Source organism: Hirundo rustica, chromosome 8 (assembly GCF_015227805.2).
Source record: "Hirundo rustica isolate bHirRus1 chromosome 8, bHirRus1.pri.v3, whole genome shotgun sequence".
Taxonomy (NCBI): domain Eukaryota; kingdom Metazoa; phylum Chordata; class Aves; order Passeriformes; family Hirundinidae; genus Hirundo; species Hirundo rustica.
Genome location: NC_053457.1, coordinates 4,593,766 through 4,612,541, shown reverse-complemented (window position 1 = coordinate 4,612,541; position 18,776 = coordinate 4,593,766). Strand labels below are relative to the sequence as shown.

The 18,776-nt window shown below is 45.9% G+C and overlaps 1 protein-coding gene across 3 annotated transcripts in view; it reads left to right on the top strand.

Annotated features, from left to right (window-relative positions):
* PCDH15 (protocadherin related 15) overlaps nt 1-18,776 on the top strand; it is a 638,687-nt gene that overhangs the window by 416,513 nt on the left and 203,398 nt on the right. For all 3 annotated transcript variants that reach the window (XM_058421490.1, XM_040070932.2, XM_058421489.1), the window contains one exon: nt 18,193-18,353. In XM_058421490.1, the coding sequence (XP_058277473.1) occupies nt 18,193-18,353 (161 nt within the window). The remainder of the gene's footprint in view (nt 1-18,192; nt 18,354-18,776) is intronic.

Genomic DNA, 18,776 nt, shown 5'->3' with positions numbered 1-18,776 from the left:
GGGAGTTTTTGGACAATTCTTATCGTGTCCCATCACTCTTTTCTGAGAATCAAGCTGACTGTGTCGTTCTAAATGATGATGTCTTCCCAAGCCGGAGGCATGATTGCCCTCCATTACTAGGAAAATGTTTGGGAGTGAAGACACTGATTAATCTTAGAAGGAATAAAGCTTGTTCCTAGCTCCATTTGGGATATGACAGGTATCTGTCACCAGCAGCAGGGCTTGTGAATGCTTCAGCTGAAACCCGTTTTTTATTTACACTTCCCGCCATTCAGTTATTCTCTTGTGCTCGGAGCTGGAATTGCTGTCGTCAAGGCTTCATTAAAGTCTCGCAGCTGAATTGTTTGGGGGTGTGCAAAGACCAGTTTGACTGTTGCGGTTCACTTCCATTAAATCAGACTTCAGGAGGAAAAATGCTGAGGTCAGAAGGAAAGTGTGGGTTGGAATGCTGCTGTAAGAACAGCAGTGGTGGGAGAGGATGAGGTTGGAGAGCAGAAGAGCATGAGCAGGAGTTGTCACCAAGAGATGGATGGCCATAGCAGGAGCCCATAAAGAGGCCAGGAGCAGTCAGGGATACCCTGGAAAGCCCAGGCAGGAACCTCAGTGGTGTTTCCATTGCAGACTGGCTCCTGCTGGCCTCCCCCTCAAACTGAGCTGTGTTTAATGTCCCAAATCCCACAGATTCAACCATCCAGGAATGGCAAAAATGAAAGGCTAAAGTTAGATAAGAGAGATCCATAATGTCCATGGAAGGGAATGTAAAGAAGGAAGTTTGATGTGCTGACATAGCGGGAGCAGCAGCAAGGCCAGGAATGACACAAGTAAATTGTCTCTGTGCGATCGCAACACGCAAAGCAACTACACGGAGACGAGAGATTTTTCAGGGCAGGGATGTTCCTCCAAGAGAGCCCAAGGCTGAGCCAAGGCCGAGAGCCCCTCTGCCTGTTTATTTCTTACTTTTTATACATTTGTGGGTCTGGCTGTGGATTGGCTTCTGGAGTTATCACCTCCCAGCTGAATGGCGAGACCAACTGTCAGTTACAATTGTTTTTAGGTTAGAAATATGCAAACAAAGGACAGGAAATGAAAAACAAAGGATTTGTTTATGTTACATGTGTGAGAAAAGGCAAAAACTGCTCCTAATATTATGCAGAAGCTAAAAAGACCGACTCCATCTTATGAACAATCAAAAGGCTTTAAAAAACTCAGAAAAACCAGGGTGACATCTCTGTACCCTCAGTATGGAGACAGAAGATGCAAAATCTTGAGCCTAAGAAAATTTTCTGTTCCTAAACCCTTTTGTTTATTAGGTGTGTAGAGAGGACCTGATTTCCACAGCCAGGTCCCAGCACGTCCCAGCCTTCGTGGATTGTATGGGAAAAATCCTGGAGAAAAGGAGGCTCAGGGGGAACCTTGTGGCTCTGCACAACTCCCTGACAGGAGGGGACAGCCAGGGGGGGTCGGGCTCTGCTGCCAGGGAACAGGGACAGGACAAGGGGAAACGGCCTCAGGCTGTGCCAGGGGAGGCTCAGGTTGGACATGGGCAGGAATTTCTCCATGGAAAGGGAGCTCAGGCCTTGGCAGGGGCTGCCCAGGGAGGTTTGCAGTGCCCATGCCTGGAGGTGTCTGAGGAAGGGCTGGAGGTGGCACTGAGTGCTCTGGGCTGGGGACAAGGTGGGGTTCAGTCACAGCTTGGACTCGCTGATTCTGCAGGGCTTTTCCAGCTTCAGTGATTCTGAGATTTTGTGTAAAAAGCCCCTTCCTCTCTCTGTCCATGCAGACCATCCCTGCAGTGCCTGGAGTAGAAGCTGAAATGGAACAGGATCAAACCGGATTTTAATGTATAATTTGTCTCACAAGCTAAACAAGAGGGATGGAACAAAGTTAACTCTCAATATTGAGTGTGGCTCATGTCTGGTCCCTGAGGTCAGCTCTTAATTTTCAGTAATGGAGCGGGTTTTTCCACAGTCAGATGCATCTCAACAAATCACCAGTTAGTTTTTCAGCCTTTCTTTTTTATTGCAAGAATGTACTGCAAATGACAGGGCTCTTTATAACAGAAAGATAAAATGAAAAGGGAAAGGGTTTGAATGTCCAAGAGGAATTGCTTCCAATGTTGTTTATTGGCCTGTGTAATGGGCTGTTATTGTGCCTCTCAAATGACACTGGGTTTCCCTTGGGATGCTCTGACCTCTTCAAGGAGATTCTTATGCAAACCGAGAAAAAAAAAAATCAAACGCTGTTTTTGGCAGCAACCTGTCAAAATGGGAACCAGCTCTGAATGTTCAGCTGTGCCTGCCAGGGGTCGGCAAATTCATTTAGATGATGTGGCAGTGATGCTGCAGGAAAGAAAATTTGGGCACCAGGGCAGCTTTGGGGCTGCCTCAGAAGAGTAAAGCTTTTGTCTAAATACCTTTCTCTTTTCACAGAATCCTGGAATGGTTTGGATCTGAAGGGACCTTAGAGCCCATCTAGTTCCACCATCTGCCATGGGGCAGGGACACTTTCCACTGTCCCAGGATGCTCCAAGTCCCATCCAGGCTGGTCTGGGACACTTGCAGCTGCTCTGGGCACCCTGTTCCAAGGCCTGTCCACCCTCCCAGGGAGCAATTCCTTCCCAATATCCCATCCATCCCTGTCCTCTGGCGGTGGGAAGACATCACCCCTTGGCCTGGCACTCCAGGCCCTTCTTAAGAGTCTCTCTCCATGTTTCTTGGAGCGACTTCAGGTGCTGGAAGGTCACAATCAGGTCACCCTTAGCTCGGTGTCACCTGCAGCCCTCCTAAGGGTGCTCTCAGTCCCTTTGTGTAATTAATGAATATATTGACATTTGTCCCCCAAGGGACACCACTGTCCCCCTGAGACATTGGCCATTTTTTTTCTCTCAGAAAAAGAATAGACTTAATTTTCTAAATTAGTTTCTTTTCTTGGTGTTTATGTACTTGGGAGGCAAGCGAGAGGGAAGGAGTGCAGTTTATTAAGAGCCAGTTTAATACACTGTACATCAGTGGAGTTTATGGAGAGAAACATTACAGATTTATGATACGGTTCCTGCAGTAAAGCCGTCACAGAGGTGCTCTATCAGCGCATCTTTCTTAGCAGAGAAACTGCTCTGGGTTGGTGCCAGCTCCTTCCCAGGGTTTCCTTTAGATTCTCTGGGTTTCCTGCATTTCCCAGGGCTGGTTTTGGGAACTGTCACTACCTCCCCTAAAAAAAAACATAAACAAAAAGGTGAATTTATCAGGCTACTTAAAAGTTTTGGGTCTTATTTTGACAATGTAACAACATTTTAAAAGAAAATTATTAATAGACTTCTAGAAGGCAAACAAACAGCTCCTGTGTTATTAAATCTTACAAGAAAATATTTCCTATTTAAAGTTATACCTCTGCTCATCTACAAATATAAACCATCTGATTTTATTCCATGCCTAGCCTATTAAACCCCACACATTTCAATAACATATTCTTGGTGCTTCCTCACATGGGATGGAGAACTGGTAATAGATTAGAGACGTGTTACAAAACAGTAAATTCTCTGAGCAGCTCCAAACACATGTCTGGAAGAATCCAAATATTAAGCTTGCAAATTTTTCACAGGAAGCAGCCCCCGAGGATTCAAAGGCTTCTTGATACAAGTGGAAAGTATCTCAAATGACAGGAGATGGAGGCTGAAGTTACAGAAGGAGATGTTCTTTGCAGTGTGTTGCTTCTGAAATATATTCACAAATCACTGTGGATAAGCTCCTCTGCCTGTCCTCTCCAACAGTAAATCAAAACTCGCTATCCTTAGGTGCTTTGCCAGGAGAAAATAAAGGAGGAACACAAACGTGTCAGTGCTCCACCTCAAGGTGCAAAATGGAGGGTGGTTCTCACCTCTGTGTGCTGGAAAACTGTAAAATGGAAAGGATCCCGTAAAGGAAACACTGGGAAATGTCAGTGTGTAATTTACACTACATGGGACCCTGGAGAGGGGTCTGAATTGGGCTGAATATGGAAAAGCCAAACAGGAACTCACCTGATCCCTCTGGCTGAGCGTTTCCAGCAGGGCTGAGTACAGATATGGAAGGCACAGTTAGAGCCATAGGGTAGAATCCCAGAATAGTTTGGATTGGAAGGGACCATAAAGCTCATCCAGTCCCACCCCCTTCCATGGGCAGGGACACCTTCCACTGTCCCAGGCTGCTCCAAGCCCCAAAGTCCAACCTGGCCTTGGACATTGCCAGGGATCCAGGGGCAGCCACAGCTGCTCTGGGCACCCTGTGCCAGGGCCCCACCATCCTCACAGGGAAGGATTCAATCCAGCCTGCATGTCATTTAAAATCTTAAACCATTCTGGTCCCATGGAAAAAATGAGGAAGATTCCAGCAGGTGATGCCAGGTACTGACCTCAGCCACCAGTGACTGAGTGATGAGACCTGGAAGCAATTTGGCGGCTGAAGCCAAAGTTTTAATTGTAGAGTCCCGGAAATGTTTGGGCTGGAAGGGCTCAAGTTCATCTCGTTCCAGCCTGTATGCCATAGGCAGGAAATTTCCTGGTTTCCACTGGATTGTTGTGAGCTCTGAGCTGCCATACACAGATCTGTACTGGTAAATTAAGTAGCACCAGAGTCTTTTCTGCGTCTCTGAAGCCAACCGGCGTGGGCTGAGCATGTCTGTTCAATTAACACCCTTGACCTCTGTTAAGATCTGATTAGTGAGAGATGCCTGTGCCCGAATTAAGGTGCAAATGAGTCCATGTGATGGAGTAAACAATGTGGAATTTAAGTAGCAATGTATGTGAGGTAGAGAGATGGGAAGGAGAAAAAGAGAGGAGAAAGAGACAGATCCAGCAGAAGATTATCAGCATCCCTAGATCCACCGGTGTCCTGCTCGTCTTTCTTCATCCTGGGTTTCTCACTGGTGGAGGGTCCCAAAGTCCTCTGGACTTTTTCCCTATTTATACACTCTAGTAAGCAAGGAATTAATGCTCATGGGCATCACAGGTCTCTAACGCTATTGGTTAAATGATTCCCTTGTTTCTGATGCTAGTTAGTGCCAGCTCAGAGTTTCTTTTCTTCTGAGTTGGTGATTTCTGGGATCTGTGACTGTCCCTCCCAGAATTCCCTTTGTCCGAGTCAGAGCTGCTGCATTGGCTTTCCTTGTGTCCTTCTGCCTCTTTTGTGTCCATTCTCAGGAATTCCTTCTCCCCAGCTTTGTTAACCTCCCCCTAAGCCTGGGATAACACCCAGACAAGTGTTTCACCTTGATCTTATCTCAGGTTCCTGCCGTGGGCGGTTCTCTGCAGTTCAGGTTCCATAAATCCACAGAGGAATATTGTGGGGGGCTTTGGTGGTTGCTGGTGGTGGCAGCTGCCATTTGTCCCGAACCTGGGATGAGCTTTGGGTGGGTGATGTGTGTATGACAGTTGCTTGTCTACACACTTTGCCATAGTGGGAATTTTTCTGGGGATGGATTTCCCAGGATGTGCTGACCGGATCTCGCCTTCACCTGGCATGGAGTTAACTCCATCCTGTTACTCTCTTCTGTCCTTATCTCATGGATTTAACAGTGCTTGAGACAGGCAAATGTTCTCTTTAATCCTCTAAAACCAGTACTAGCACCCAAACCTGGGTGGTGGCACCTCCCAAGCTGTTCCCAGCTGCTATTTGGGCAAGGATCAATTTACCAGGACCAAAAGTGTCCTGGAGTCTGAAAAGCAGGGCAGGTCTTCCTGCCTTTCCTTCATTTGCTATTGTCAGAGTAATTTGCCTTCCAGTAATTTGCTTGGCAAATAAAAACAATGCTTCATTAGCATCTGAGATAGTTATTTTCATCCTTATTAGATACCAGGCACTTATAAAGCGGCTTGACGTGTATTTTAGTTTTTTCTATGCAAACAGGGAACTTGAACAACAAAATAAAGGAGATGCAAATGATCTGTTGCTAAACCTGACAGGGTTTTTCATTTAATACCATTAGGCTCCATGTTCCTATTTTCAATTAGCTCTGAAATCTGCTCACACACTCTGCTGTTTACTATTACTGTCGAAAGCAAGGAAGGGAGTGCAGGATGTGTTCATGAAAGACACAGCCCGGGAAATGCTGAGAGAATGATCAACTACACAAATAATTTGCTGTTTACAGTGTCTTGATGGAAAATGCTGAGTTTAAAGATAAAAGCCTTGGTCTGAGAGAGCACCTGAAAACTTCATTCAGTTCCTGACATTCTTTTGGTCTTCTATTGGAAGGTCTTGTTTTGGATGGTGGTATGTTAAAGAAATTTCTCAAGAACCGTAGATGCTTTTGTTTTCCTGCCCCTGTGGCCAGCCCCGGAGGCACCTCTGGAGCGCTGTGTCCAGCTCGGGCTCCTCAGCACAGCGGGGCCAGGGAGCTCCTGGAGCGGGGCCAGCGGAGGCTGCGCAGCCGAGGAAGGGCCCGGAGCATGCGGGTGCCCGGGAAAGGCTGAGGGAGCTGGGGCTGTTCAGCCTGGAGAGGAGCCCCAGGCGAGAGGGGCCCTGAGCCCTGGGTGTCCCTGTGTGCAGGGAGGGCTCCCAGCAGGGCCCAGGCTCTGCCGCGGGGGCCCGGCAATGGCACCGCAGCCACGGGCAGGGCCTGAGCCCAGCGATTGCCCCGGCACGGGAGGCACAGCTTCTTCCCTGGGCGCTGCCCGGCCCTGAGCACATTGTCCACACGGCCTGGGGGGGCTCCTCATGAAGGATTGTAACTCGATTGGATGCAGAACAAAACATTTAGGAGACTTGCCACTTATTCCCAGTTTTCTGTGTGACTCTCCGATTGGTTCTACTTCCAAGAATTGTTAATTCTCTTATTTCTTGTCTCTTGTAGTTTTTCTGTGAAAAGCCGTATTAAATGTACTTCCCTCTCCAGGAGAGCTGGAGAGGGACTTGGGACAAAGGACAGAGGGACAGGACAGAGGGAATGGCTTCCCACTGCCGGAGGGCAGGGTTGGATGGGATACTGGGAAGGAATTTTTCCCTGGGAGGGAGGTGAGGCCCTGGCACTCATTCTTAAATGATTAAGACATCAGTCCAGAACCACCATGTTCTCCACTAACCCAGGTCCTCAAGTTTTTTGAATGCTTCTGGGGATGATGAATTCACCACTTCCCTGGGCAGCCCATTCCAGTGCTTGGGACCCTTTCTGTGTAGTAATTTTCTCTTATATCCAATCTAAACCTCTCCTGGTGCAACTTGAGGCCATTTCCTTTTACCCTGTCCTTTGTTACCTGGGAAAAGAGACTGCCACCCTCTTCCATGTCCATTTTCATTTCCACAGGGCAATAGAAAAGCACTAATTTGGTTAATCACATCTAATACTCTTTCTAATTCAGATTTTAGTTTTTAAGAGAGCTTTCAGATCACAGGTGAAGTGAAACGCTGTGAGTTCTTAGCAACCTCCTCCAAATGTTTGTTTCCATTTCCCTCAACTTTCTCTTTATGCTGAGAAGTGTTCCAAGAATTTTTGGTGGGGGTGATTTCCCTGTGGAAAAGGAGCAGGTCTGGCTGAAGGGGAAAATAAAATTAATCAAAGTTTGCAAGTCAGGTGATGAAAAGTTTAAAAAGCTGATCCTCAGGTAACACTTTGAAGTTGGTATGTCCTTGCTGCTTCCCTGACAGCCAGGTCAGAGAAGTGTGAAATAATTGACTGGCTCTGGGGAACAGCGTGGCTTTTACAGGTTTGCTTTTTCCCCTGATAACTGCAAAACTGCTGCTTGAAATTGGTTTCTGATGGCAGCACTTTAGCAGCATTAGGGACTTGGGATTTGAGTTAGGAGGAATCACGTAATCATGGAGTGGTTTGGGTTGGAAGGGACCTTAAAGTTCCTCCTTGTTCCACCCCCTGACGTGGGCACGACCACCTTCCACTAGGCCAGGTTGTTCCAACCTGTCCTTGAACACTTCCAGAGACAGGAAGTGTGGAGTAGAAGTCAGTGTTTGATTTGCAAAGGCAACAAAACTGCTTAGAAAAATCTTTTCAAAGTGGAAAATAAAATTCTTCCAGACAGGATGTTGTGCCAAGCATTCCTGGTTTTCTTATGTTTCTATTGGGATGCCTGCAAAGACAACCAGGATTGCATTATTGACAATAAATCCATCCCATCTTTTGTGCTTTAGTGGAATGGGGGGAAAATGAAGGATGTCAGAATGGTGTTTGTACAAGTTCTGGCCACTGTAATCTATCTCTCTGCTTGCTCCCAAAATCTCCTAATCTGGGATTCTGCTCCCAAACCCAGTATGATCCCCTCTCAGCCACTCTCTTGTCAATTGTTTGGAATTCTGTCTCCTTGGCAGCAGTGTGAGCAGAGGCACAATTGTAGGTTACAAAGGGTGCTGTAGAATTCCGTGGATAACAAAGGCCTTTTTTAGGCCTTTTAGTTCTGTGATAAAACAGTTCTTAGGAAAAGAAAGGATTTGCTCTCTCCCATGAATGAAGATGCTTCCCTGTTCTCATAGAAGGTGAAATAGATAAGAAATTGTGCATGTCCCTCAATCTGTTACAAAACCCAGCGTGCACTCCCTCTGCGGTGCTCCACTCCTCACCTCAAGGATTCCTTTGGCCTCTGAGCAAAAATAGGAGGGATCTCATAGCTGGAATATTGTAAGGTCGAATTACTGCTTAACAAGGTTTGTATCCAAATTTAGTTGAAGATGGAAATTTTGGTCTGTGATAATTTTTTCTGTTTGATGAATCCAGGGGTGGCACCAGGATGATCAGAGGGATGGAGCAGCTCTGCTAGGAGGAAAGGCTGGGAGAGCTGGCATTGTTCAGCCTGGAGAGGAGAAGCTTTGGGGTGACCCAACTGTGGCCTTCCAGTGCCTGGAGGAGATACAGGAAACATGGAGAGAGACAATTTCCAATATCCAAGAGCCTGAAGTGCCAGGATGAGAGGGAATGGCTTCCCACTGCCAGGGGTCAGGAATGGGTGCGATATTGGGAAGGAATTGTTCCCTGGGAGGGTGGGCAGGCCCTGGCACAGGGTGCCCAGAGCAGCTGTGGCTGCCCCTGGATCCCTGGCAGTGTCCAAGGCCAGGGCTTGGAGCCACCTGGGATAATCCCTGCCCATGACAGGAGTAAAAGAAGATGAACTTTAAAGATGTTCCCTTCCAGCCCAGGCTGTTCTATCATTCCAGGATTCTGTGTTCAGTGGGGGTCTATCCCTACATTTCCCCCACACTTCCCTTTTCATTCCCTTTTCCAGAGCCTCAGGTTACAGTGTCTGCACCTTTCCAGCATCTGGAAACAACTGGGAGACTGGAGCCAACCTCAGACTAAACACACTGCGGCTGAAGTTTCGAAAATAAGTTTTAGTGGCTCTGCCTTTGGGGTGCACCAAGAAAATCCAGGTCTGCTGGCAATGCCTATTTTTTTTTTCCCCAGGGATGCTTTCCTGTAGGAAAACCAGCAAGAGCAGATAAAGAGGATGGAAAAGCATTAGTAAAGTGTCCTTCTTTTGCCTCCTTTATAAGAAGAAAACAGCTGCATGTTGTGCACAGAAGATGTCAAGGAAATATTAAAAAAAATTATGCACATCCATGAGCAATGTTTAGACAGGCTCTGATAATTTTAATAATTCAGGGTTAGAACAGAGCAGTGCAGGCTCCTGCTGCTCCTCTCCGAATGGTTTGCAAACAGACCCCAGGATGGCTCCAAATTAAGGTGAAAACATTCAAGTCATTGAATTCACACCTTCGGCAGCCACTGCTGATCACAGTGCTCCTGAAAAACTGCTCGATCTGATTCATTATTTAAGAGTCCTTGTGTGTTTAAAATGTAAACCAGACTTTTCTAAACAGAGAGCAAATAAACCTCATTTTTGATTGGCTTGAGAAGTGGCTCAAGGAATTGGAAAGCAAACAGGATTTACAAAAACAGTTTTATTTACTGGAGACCGGACACAGCCCCAAACTGTGCCCAGGACCTCCAGAAGGGGTTACCTGGATATGTGGGGTGTGGGGGAACTGTGATGGATCTTCATCTCTGTGGGTTTTGTGCAGCGACATTTGTTTGGATAAAAGTTTCCATCAGAATTTCCCCGGCCAAGGCCATGCCCCACTCACAATTCCTGCCTCCTCACTATCAATCTTGTATTGAGAGATGAGTCCCCCCCATTCCTCAATCCCAGAGATGGATTTAAGGTTAATTCTGAAAGATGAGTTCCTGTTTTGAGGCCAACCCAGCAAAGCTTGGCATCTCCTCAGTGGCATAAAACTGTATTTCCAAATATGTCATTTTCCTAGAATCAGAATGAAAATCAGGTTATTTTTCCATTTTCTATTGAATAGGAATAGAAATACGGTGCCCTCAGGAAAATGTGAATGGAACTAAACAGCCAGGGACTCCAGATCTTGGGGACCTTGTGCATAAAGGACCATCAAGGAAGAGGCACCAAAGGCCCTTTGTCTCACATCCATCTTCCAAAATCCTGGGTTTATCTCTAAGAAAAGAGCGAAGAAATCCTCATTGCTCCAACTTTCTCCATCTTCCTACACCGAGTTTTGGGGTTTTGCAGGTTCTCCTATTTGTCCGGAGGACCCTACAAGCCTGTAGCCCTTCCCTGGTCACCTTGTCGCAGAACTCAGAAGCCATGGGCTCACTCTGTGAGATTTTTGAGTCCCATTTGGCATTTGAGGTGGTTGGAGGTGACACCAACACTGGTGTCAGCTCAGGTCACTGCCTGGTTTTGGGGTGTGTAGGCACCCAGAGCCCGGCCTTGTCTTCCCAACAACCACTAACACACCAAAGGAGGCAGATCTCTGATGAAAACCAGTTTATGTTGCTACACATTTGTCAAACCTGACAAAGAACATTCCCAGGGACTTAAAAACAGCGCTATTGGAAAATTACCCATCGGGGATCTCGGGAGGGCACGGAAGGACTGCAAACACCAGTGATATCACACACAATATGCAGTTGCCTCCAAAATAAATCACTGCAGTGGGCACTGAGTTCATTCCAGTCTTCAGCAGCAGTATTTTTGGGAGCTGTGGTTTTTGACCTCTGGGTGTGAATTTCTGTCCCGTTTAAGGACTGGTCGTTGTACATTTGCAGGTGCGGGGGGTGCAGTTTCTGTTTTAAATCTGCCCCATTTGGACTCAGTAGCACAGATTGGAGGAATGGTTTTGGTGCGTTCAACCCTTGAATTTGAGGAAAAGTTTAGGAAAAGAAATCCCAAAGTTAGCAATGGTGAACATATATTTAAAGGAAAGTGCTTGGGGTTTTGAGTTGAGCAGATTTGAGTTAGATGAACAAAAATAAACTGAATAAAATTTGGTTTGCTTTGGCTCAGGACCTATTTAGCACAGAATAAATACAACTTTTATTAATATAGTGCCAGTAAAATAAACCAAGTCTGAAAGAGAACTGAGATTGGGTTTGTGATAATATATTTAAATGTGAAGACTTGGCTATCCCTGGGAGCGTGGCTCCTTTTAAGTGCAAATCATTCTGGTTGCAGGTACCAAGCTCCATAATCAATGTACATAATCAGAGGATTTGTGTTCCCAGGAGCTCAGCCCTGCCTGGGAATATGCACAAACTTTGTTAGTATGCATATTTTTTTCACCAAAGTACCAAAATAAACTCTGGAGTTTTCATCAGGGCAAGGTTGTAAGGAACTTGCTCTCGGGAGTGGGAAAACTCTCAGGGTGAAAAGTGGTGATAGAATTGGGTGCTGTGGGAAGAACCACCCCTTGCTTTGGGAATGTCACTCCATAAGGTGGAATTGTGTAGTTTCATGAACCTGAGCTCCTTTGTGCTGCAAGGTTTCTGTGTGCTGGTTCTCCCTTATCTCTGGGTGTTTCCTTTCCCAGTGTTTCATAATATATTGGTTGAAGGTTGGACTTGATGATCTCGGGGGTCTTTTCCAGCCTTAATGATTCCATGTGAATGGAAGTAGAACTTGCTGAGGTTTCTGCTCTGTCTCAAAATACCAGGACCATAGAATAAAGAGCATTCAGCTGGATCCAAGAAGAAAATTTTTCCCTCAGGAGGTCTTGTCTGGTATCTGAAGACATCCAATTGCTCCAAGTCCGTCTTTTTAGAGTTTTGTGGGTTTTCCTGGATTTTCCCGCGGAGTTGGACGTTTGGCTCTTATCCCAGTGCCTGAATCCAGCACTACCAACCCTGAGCCCTTTCCAGTCTCTGGCCAGTTTGGGTGTTCATTTGCATTGCTTTCAGGTGAGGACACAAATCTGGGTGTCTTGCTGCACAGCAGCATTTTTCTTCTTCACTTGGACTTGAGTCATTCTGGAGGCATTTTCCCTCATTGTCTGACCTTGACAGAATGCAGGAATGACTCCTAGGATCATTCCCTGCAATCATTCCCTAGGATAATTCAGGGATGAGTGCTGCTTTTTTGTTTCTCACAAAGGAGTTTGTCTAGGTACAGGAAGAATTCACAGGAAGTTTCCTGGTGCCACCGTGCTTATAGAATCATGGAATCTTCTGATTTGGAAGATTCCCATAAGGATCATCCAGTCCCACACTTAGCCCTGCCCAGGACACCCCAGCAATCCAGCATTTGGAGTGTTGTCCAAATGCTCCTGGAGCTCTGGCAGCCTCGGGGCCGTGTCCATTCCCTGGGGAGCCTGGGCAGCGCCCAGCACCCTCTGGGTGGTCAAGCTCCCTTGACCAAAGGCTGTGGCACTGGAGGAAATTTCTGTAATTCTCAAAACTCCCTCCCTAGAAAGCCTGACTCAGGGTGGTTGTGTGGAGCCTGTTTATGTAGAACCTTGTTGTTGTTGTGTCCTAAAAATTTTAAATGACCTTCAAGAGCTGCTGTTGCCAAACTCTTCTGGGAAGGGAGGCAAGAAACAAAGGGAAGGCTGGAATAGCCTGGAGAGGTTTTATCTCGCCACTGACTGTGGGATGTGCATTTTGGTACATTTTCTTCTTTAAATGCGCCCAGAAATTTTAGCCTGTGTATTTTTTTTTTTTTTTTTTTTTTTTTTTAATTGAGAGCCTTTTCATTTTGTATGGGGTGGTTTATAGAGTACCAGTTTTGTTCATGGCCATTTTCTGTGTCTGGCGTGAGAGCACCAACCTGGGAGTGTTTTTTATCAAGAACCAGCAGGTTTTATGTAGTAATGGGCACTCTTATGTCAGCCTTATCAATCTGTTTCTGGTCCCATGGGCTAAACAAAAAACTGGAAGAGAAACCCTTCTCAAGGTTTTATTTCAGGGGATGTTTTACCCTTGTGGGGTTGCCAGGGACCCAACCAGTCGATACCGATACCGAGCATCTTCCAACTGATCAATTTTTATCCATTTATTTTTGTCACCTGTTACACCTTGTTGTACCAAGAGGTCTGTAAGGCTTTATCACCAGCCTGCTGGGCAGATGAGCAGGGTTAATGTGGCTGCCTTCTCAGTATGTGAGCTTTCAAAACCTCTTGAAGAAGAGCCCATGTGGTTTGAAATGCATCAAACATCTTTTTTTTTTTTCTTTTTTTTTCTTTTTTCTTTTTCTTTTTCTTTTTCGTTTTCTTTTTCTTTTTCTTTTTCTTTTTCTTTTTCTTTTTTCTTTTCCACGTGAAAAGTCAGTAAGAGCATGGACAAGGTTATTCTGGAGCCAACGAGCTTGTGGAAGAGGGAGCTGGAATTCACTTTCAGATCTGGATGTGTCCTGAGCACCCAGGGCACCAGGTTAGGTCGGTCTTTGGGCTGGTCTTGGACAGGTGTTTGCATATGCAATAGATGCCTTTTATTTAAATTAAGAAGCAGGATGCAATTTTTTCATCCTAAAAGTAATCCTTTGTAAGTTATGTTTTACAGAGCTTGGGTTTTGAGTAGCAATTGAGTGTAAACAGGTTTTGGAGGGAGGGGTTGCATTTACCTCCTGTATCATTCAGAGCTAGAACACGTTCAGAAGGGTTTGGAAATGTTAGGGCAGATAGAAAATATTCCCATAAGGAGTAGTTTTTGAAGACTGAAATTAAGAAAATGATCCCCTGGAGGGGGAGCCTCAGTTCTCCCATCTCCTGCAGATTCATTTTGCTTTTCCACTTGGAATGCAGAGTATTGCTGGATATCTAAAGACTTTACAGGCCACAGCCCTATCCCATAAGTACAGTCCTGTGTAGCAAAAATAGGTCTAAATGCAGAGAAAAGCCTTGTTTGATGTTTAGAGACTTTCCAATAATATTGGTCCCTTCTAACCCAAACTGCTTCATGATTCAATAAGGTTTATTCCCAGACCAGTCATAATTCCCTCTCACTTTAAAAAAGGACTCTGCCAAAACATTCAGCTAAAATAATCCCAAGATGTGTCAAAATCATTCAGGGAGTGACCCCTCGCTGAGCACTGCCAGGCTCCTGTCTTTAGTAGAGCATAGCCAGCAGGTCCCACATTTCAGGGCCTTTTGCACCGGCGTCCAATGCCCTTCCCACCAAATGGGAATCTCACCGGAGGTTGAACTGTAAAATCAAAACCTTCCCTTTTATTTCAGCCAAATGAAGATTTTTCAGCTCCTGGATTCCTCTCAAGGAGATAGTTTGGTGTAAAACAGTTGTTAAAATACTTGCAGCATTTTATGATTTTTCATTTTGTTGTCCTGTTTTGAAGCCATTTTTGAATAATTGCAACAAGCTCAGAAAAATGATGTTCCCTCTGACAATAAAACACCTTTTCTCTCTTGTCCAGCCTGTTGGGTTCTGGCTGGTTTTGTTGCTTTTTTAGCCAGCAGTTTCCTTGACTTTGATTCCTTGAAGCTTGTCCTGTACTAATCCCTTGGAAATCTGTAAGGTCATTCCACAGGGTGCCTCAGTCATCAATCAGGCTTCAGGGTAGGTGGAAAAGCAACCAGATTGTGTGGTCTCCATGGAAGATGGAAAGCTGTTCTTAAAATCTGCTTGTGGTGATGGGCAATCAAAATTTCCCATCAGGTTTGGGGGTTTTTTGTGGTTTTTTTTTTTTTTTTAATTAGCCAGGAAAAATATCCCTAATGATAGTCCTGGGTGTCCTTGCCAGTGGCTTGTGCACACAGGACAGAAGGGCAGGCCCAGGGCAGGGATTGTCCTTCTGTGCTGGCCCTGCTGAGGGACCTCGAGGGCTGTGTCCAGTGCTGAGCCCTCAATCCAGGAAGGACTTGGAGGGGCTGGAGCGTGTCCAGGGAAAGGAGTGGGGCTGGGGAAGGGGCTGGAGCCCCAGGAGCAGCTGAGGGAGCTGGGAAAGGGGCTCAGCCTGGAGAAAAGGAGGCTCAGGGGGAACCTTGTGGCTCTGTACAACTCCCTGACAGGAGGGGACAGCCAGGGGGGGTCGGGCTCTGCTGCCAGGGAACAGGGACAGGCCAAGGGGAAACAGCCTCAGGCTGGGCCAGGGGAGGCTCAGGTTGGACATGGGCAGGAATTTCTCCATGGAAAGGGTGCTCAGGCCTTGGCAGGGGCTGCCCAGGGAGGTTTGCAGTGCCCATGGCTGGAGGTGTCCAAGGAAGGGCTGGAGGTGGCACTGAGTGCTCTGGGCTGGGGGACAACCTGGGCATTGGGAACAGCTGGGACTGTGAGAGATTTTCCAGCCTTGGTGATTCTGTGATCGTTTGAGTTTTTGCTTGTGCAAAAAAAATTGCATATCAGATTTTCTGTGAACTCATTGCATCTCTGAGTTACAATTATCACCAGACTGGTTTACTTTCGTGCTGGCATTTATGGAAAAACTGGTGATGCAGACACATCAAATTTGTCATTGGGAGGTTCCCTCCCTGGCATTTTAGGCAGGATTGTAAGGAAAAACTTAGAGATATCTAAGGGGGAAAGGAAAAGGGCTCTGAAATACCAGAGACTTCATAAACTAGGAAAAGACTTTAAGGATGGCTATTAATAGGCTGATTTGCAAACTGCTGTCTCTCAGAGAGTGTACGGGCGCCTCATGAATATCTGAGGAAAATCCAGCCCATTTTTAAGAAGAGAAGAATGAAACCAAAACAAACAAAAGTGCTTTGTGAAACTAAGCAGAGAGTGAAGCAGAGCAGAGTCCAGTGAGATGCAGAATCAAAGCAGTGAGGTCAGTGAAGTCATGGTCGTTGACTACAGACTATGAAATTCACCATCACAGATTTTAAGTTGCTTAGATGTTTTTATAACTGAATTTGAATTACCAACCCCTCTTTGCGTCATCATTGAGGCACACTAACGAGGGCAGTGCACGAACTGCTGGATTTTATAGATTTGACAGGACTTGTTGAGTAGGCATCAGCACTTGGCAGTGTCGCAGGGTTGGAAATGACCTGGGTTTTCCTGGTGAAATCCTCTTTATGTTAAAACCAGTGCTTGTCTCCCAGAAGATGCCAGACCAAGCTTCTGGAGCAGAGTAGAATTGGACAGATGTTGTTGAAAATGAAATTGGGCCAAGATCCACAGGTTACCTGGGTAAAAACAATGTTTCTCATGTGCCCTAAAAAATTGTTGCTCCTTGTACTTGAAACCAGTCTTTGGTGCAAAGTTTGGCAGTTTTACTCTTAAATATTTGGCAATTTTATTCCTGTCATCTCTACTGGGTCGGAAAAAGAATAGTTTCAAAATAAGTGATTGAAAAGACCTTACTGTGGTGTATTCCCCCACAGGGCTACAAACCAGTTTACTGGGGTTAAGATCAGTGATTATTTTACTGTTTTAACAAAAAAGCCTCAGCCTCTCTTGGGGCCACTCCTCTTGGATGAATATTTTTATACAGAGTCGCTGTTACAAAGTGAAGGTGTAAAGAAACTTCATGCTGCACTTTGGAATAAATTATTGGGACCCTTAATAACAGGAGGTTACATGATAAATATTTTAGCCTAATTTAAATGTTCTGCACCTACTGACATTCACAGATTTTCTTCGTAACTGCTGGTGAACTTCCACAAAGATAATTCTTTTTAACGTTCTTGGTGTGAAACAAACTGGGGAGTGTTAGTTTTGCAGAAAAAATGAAATTTCAGAGGAGTGGTTATAAATGCTGTGCATGCAAATCCGAGGCACCGGAGGGCAACGCTCAGGGTGGTTTGTAATGCTTGACATTTGGGAAGTGAGTTGGGAGTGTTTTCCACAGGAAATTGAGTACACTGTGGGGGTAGTGAGCTGACTGCTGAAAGGAGGCTTAGCAGGATGGGACAAGATGGCCTCTCGTGAGACCCCACCTGGAATTCTGTGCACTGTTCTGCATAGGAGGGACATGGAACTCTTGGAGCAGGTCCAGGGCAGGCCATGAAGATGCTGAGGGGGCTGGAGCACCTCTCCTCTGGAGCTGGAGTGGGAGAGCTGGGGCTGCTCAGCCTGGACAAGAGAAGGTTGTGTGGGGACCTCACAGCTCCTTCCAGGGCCTGAAGGGATACAGGGAAACTGGAGAAGGACCCTGCATTGTTCTGGAGTGCCAGAACAATGGAAAATCGGTTCAGACTGACAGAAAGAAAATTTAGGTTGCATATATGGAAGGAATTGTTCCCTGGGAGGGTGGTGGCACCTTGTCACAGGGTGTCCAGAGAAGCTGTGGCAACTCCTGGATCCCTGTAAGTGTCCAAGGCCAGGTTGGACAGGGCTTGAAGCAGCCTGGGATCAAATGGAAGGAGTCCCTGCCCATGGCACAGGGTGGAATTCTGGATCTTCAGGATCCCTTCCAACCTAAACCATTCTGGGATCCTGTGATTCCCAGAAAAGACCAATGTTGAGAGCTGGCTGCTCTTCTTAGTACCACCTTTGTTATGTGGCTATAGTCTTCACATCCTTGTGCTGCACTTCAGTTTCTGTTGCAGAGCAAATCCAGGTACAAACCCTCTTTTTTTCCTGGAGATCTTCATGTAGCTGTGCTTTTTTCTCCCTGTCGTCACCTTGATGTGTCGCTCTCGCTGCAGAAAATTTATTCTGAATTTGGTTGTTATTTCCGTGCTTTCATTTGTTCGAGGTGAGATTGGGAGATGATTGCACAATGAAGAAAAAGCTCATCTTGTTAAGTAGATAGCTGGATGTGACAGGTCTCATTGTCAATTTAAATCACTGTGCATTGCAAGTGCTTTTTCTGGCATTGTCTGATACAGCTGCAGTGTCAGAGGCAGTTTTTCATTACAGATAATAAGGTTCAGACTCCTTAAACATCACTCAAAACATGAAACACCACAAAGCCGAGGCAGAAAACAGCATTTTCAGTGTTGCACTGCTTGCAAAAATACATAAAGATGTGGATTCCCTATAAATTCCTCCCTGGGCTGTTTCATATCATTGCAGGCACTATCCTGGTTGACAACATGCTGATCAAGGGGACAGCAGGAGGGCCTGACCCCACCATCGAGCTCTCCCTGAAGGACAACGTGGATTACTGGGTGATCCTGGACCCCATCAAGCAGACCTTGTACCTGAACAGCACCGGCCGGGTGCTGGACAGAGATGTGAGTTTGCGGTTGGTTTTCTCCACAAAGACATTCGTTTCTAATTACCCCCACACACACAGGTCCTGCTAGAATATCATCCCTACATATGTCTTGTCCCCAGAGGGACGTCAACAGTGTTAATCTGACCCCTTTTTTAGGATTTATTGGGAGCACACAGGAATTTGACTGTATGTGGAAATATTATTGTGGACAAACAAAACAGCAAAGACCAAAAGAACCTGATGTTAGGGTTTTATATCCAACCAAACTTGACTCATTTGTTGAATTAAATTTTGATTATGGTTTGCTGACTGGAAGAAGTGCTGCTCACCCTGTGTCCTGTGGCATTTATTAACAGCCTAAATTCCCTGTGTACACTGAATTACGAGCTGTGAGAGGTGGAGGAGTCCTGACTGCCACAATTCACTCACAAAGCTTGAC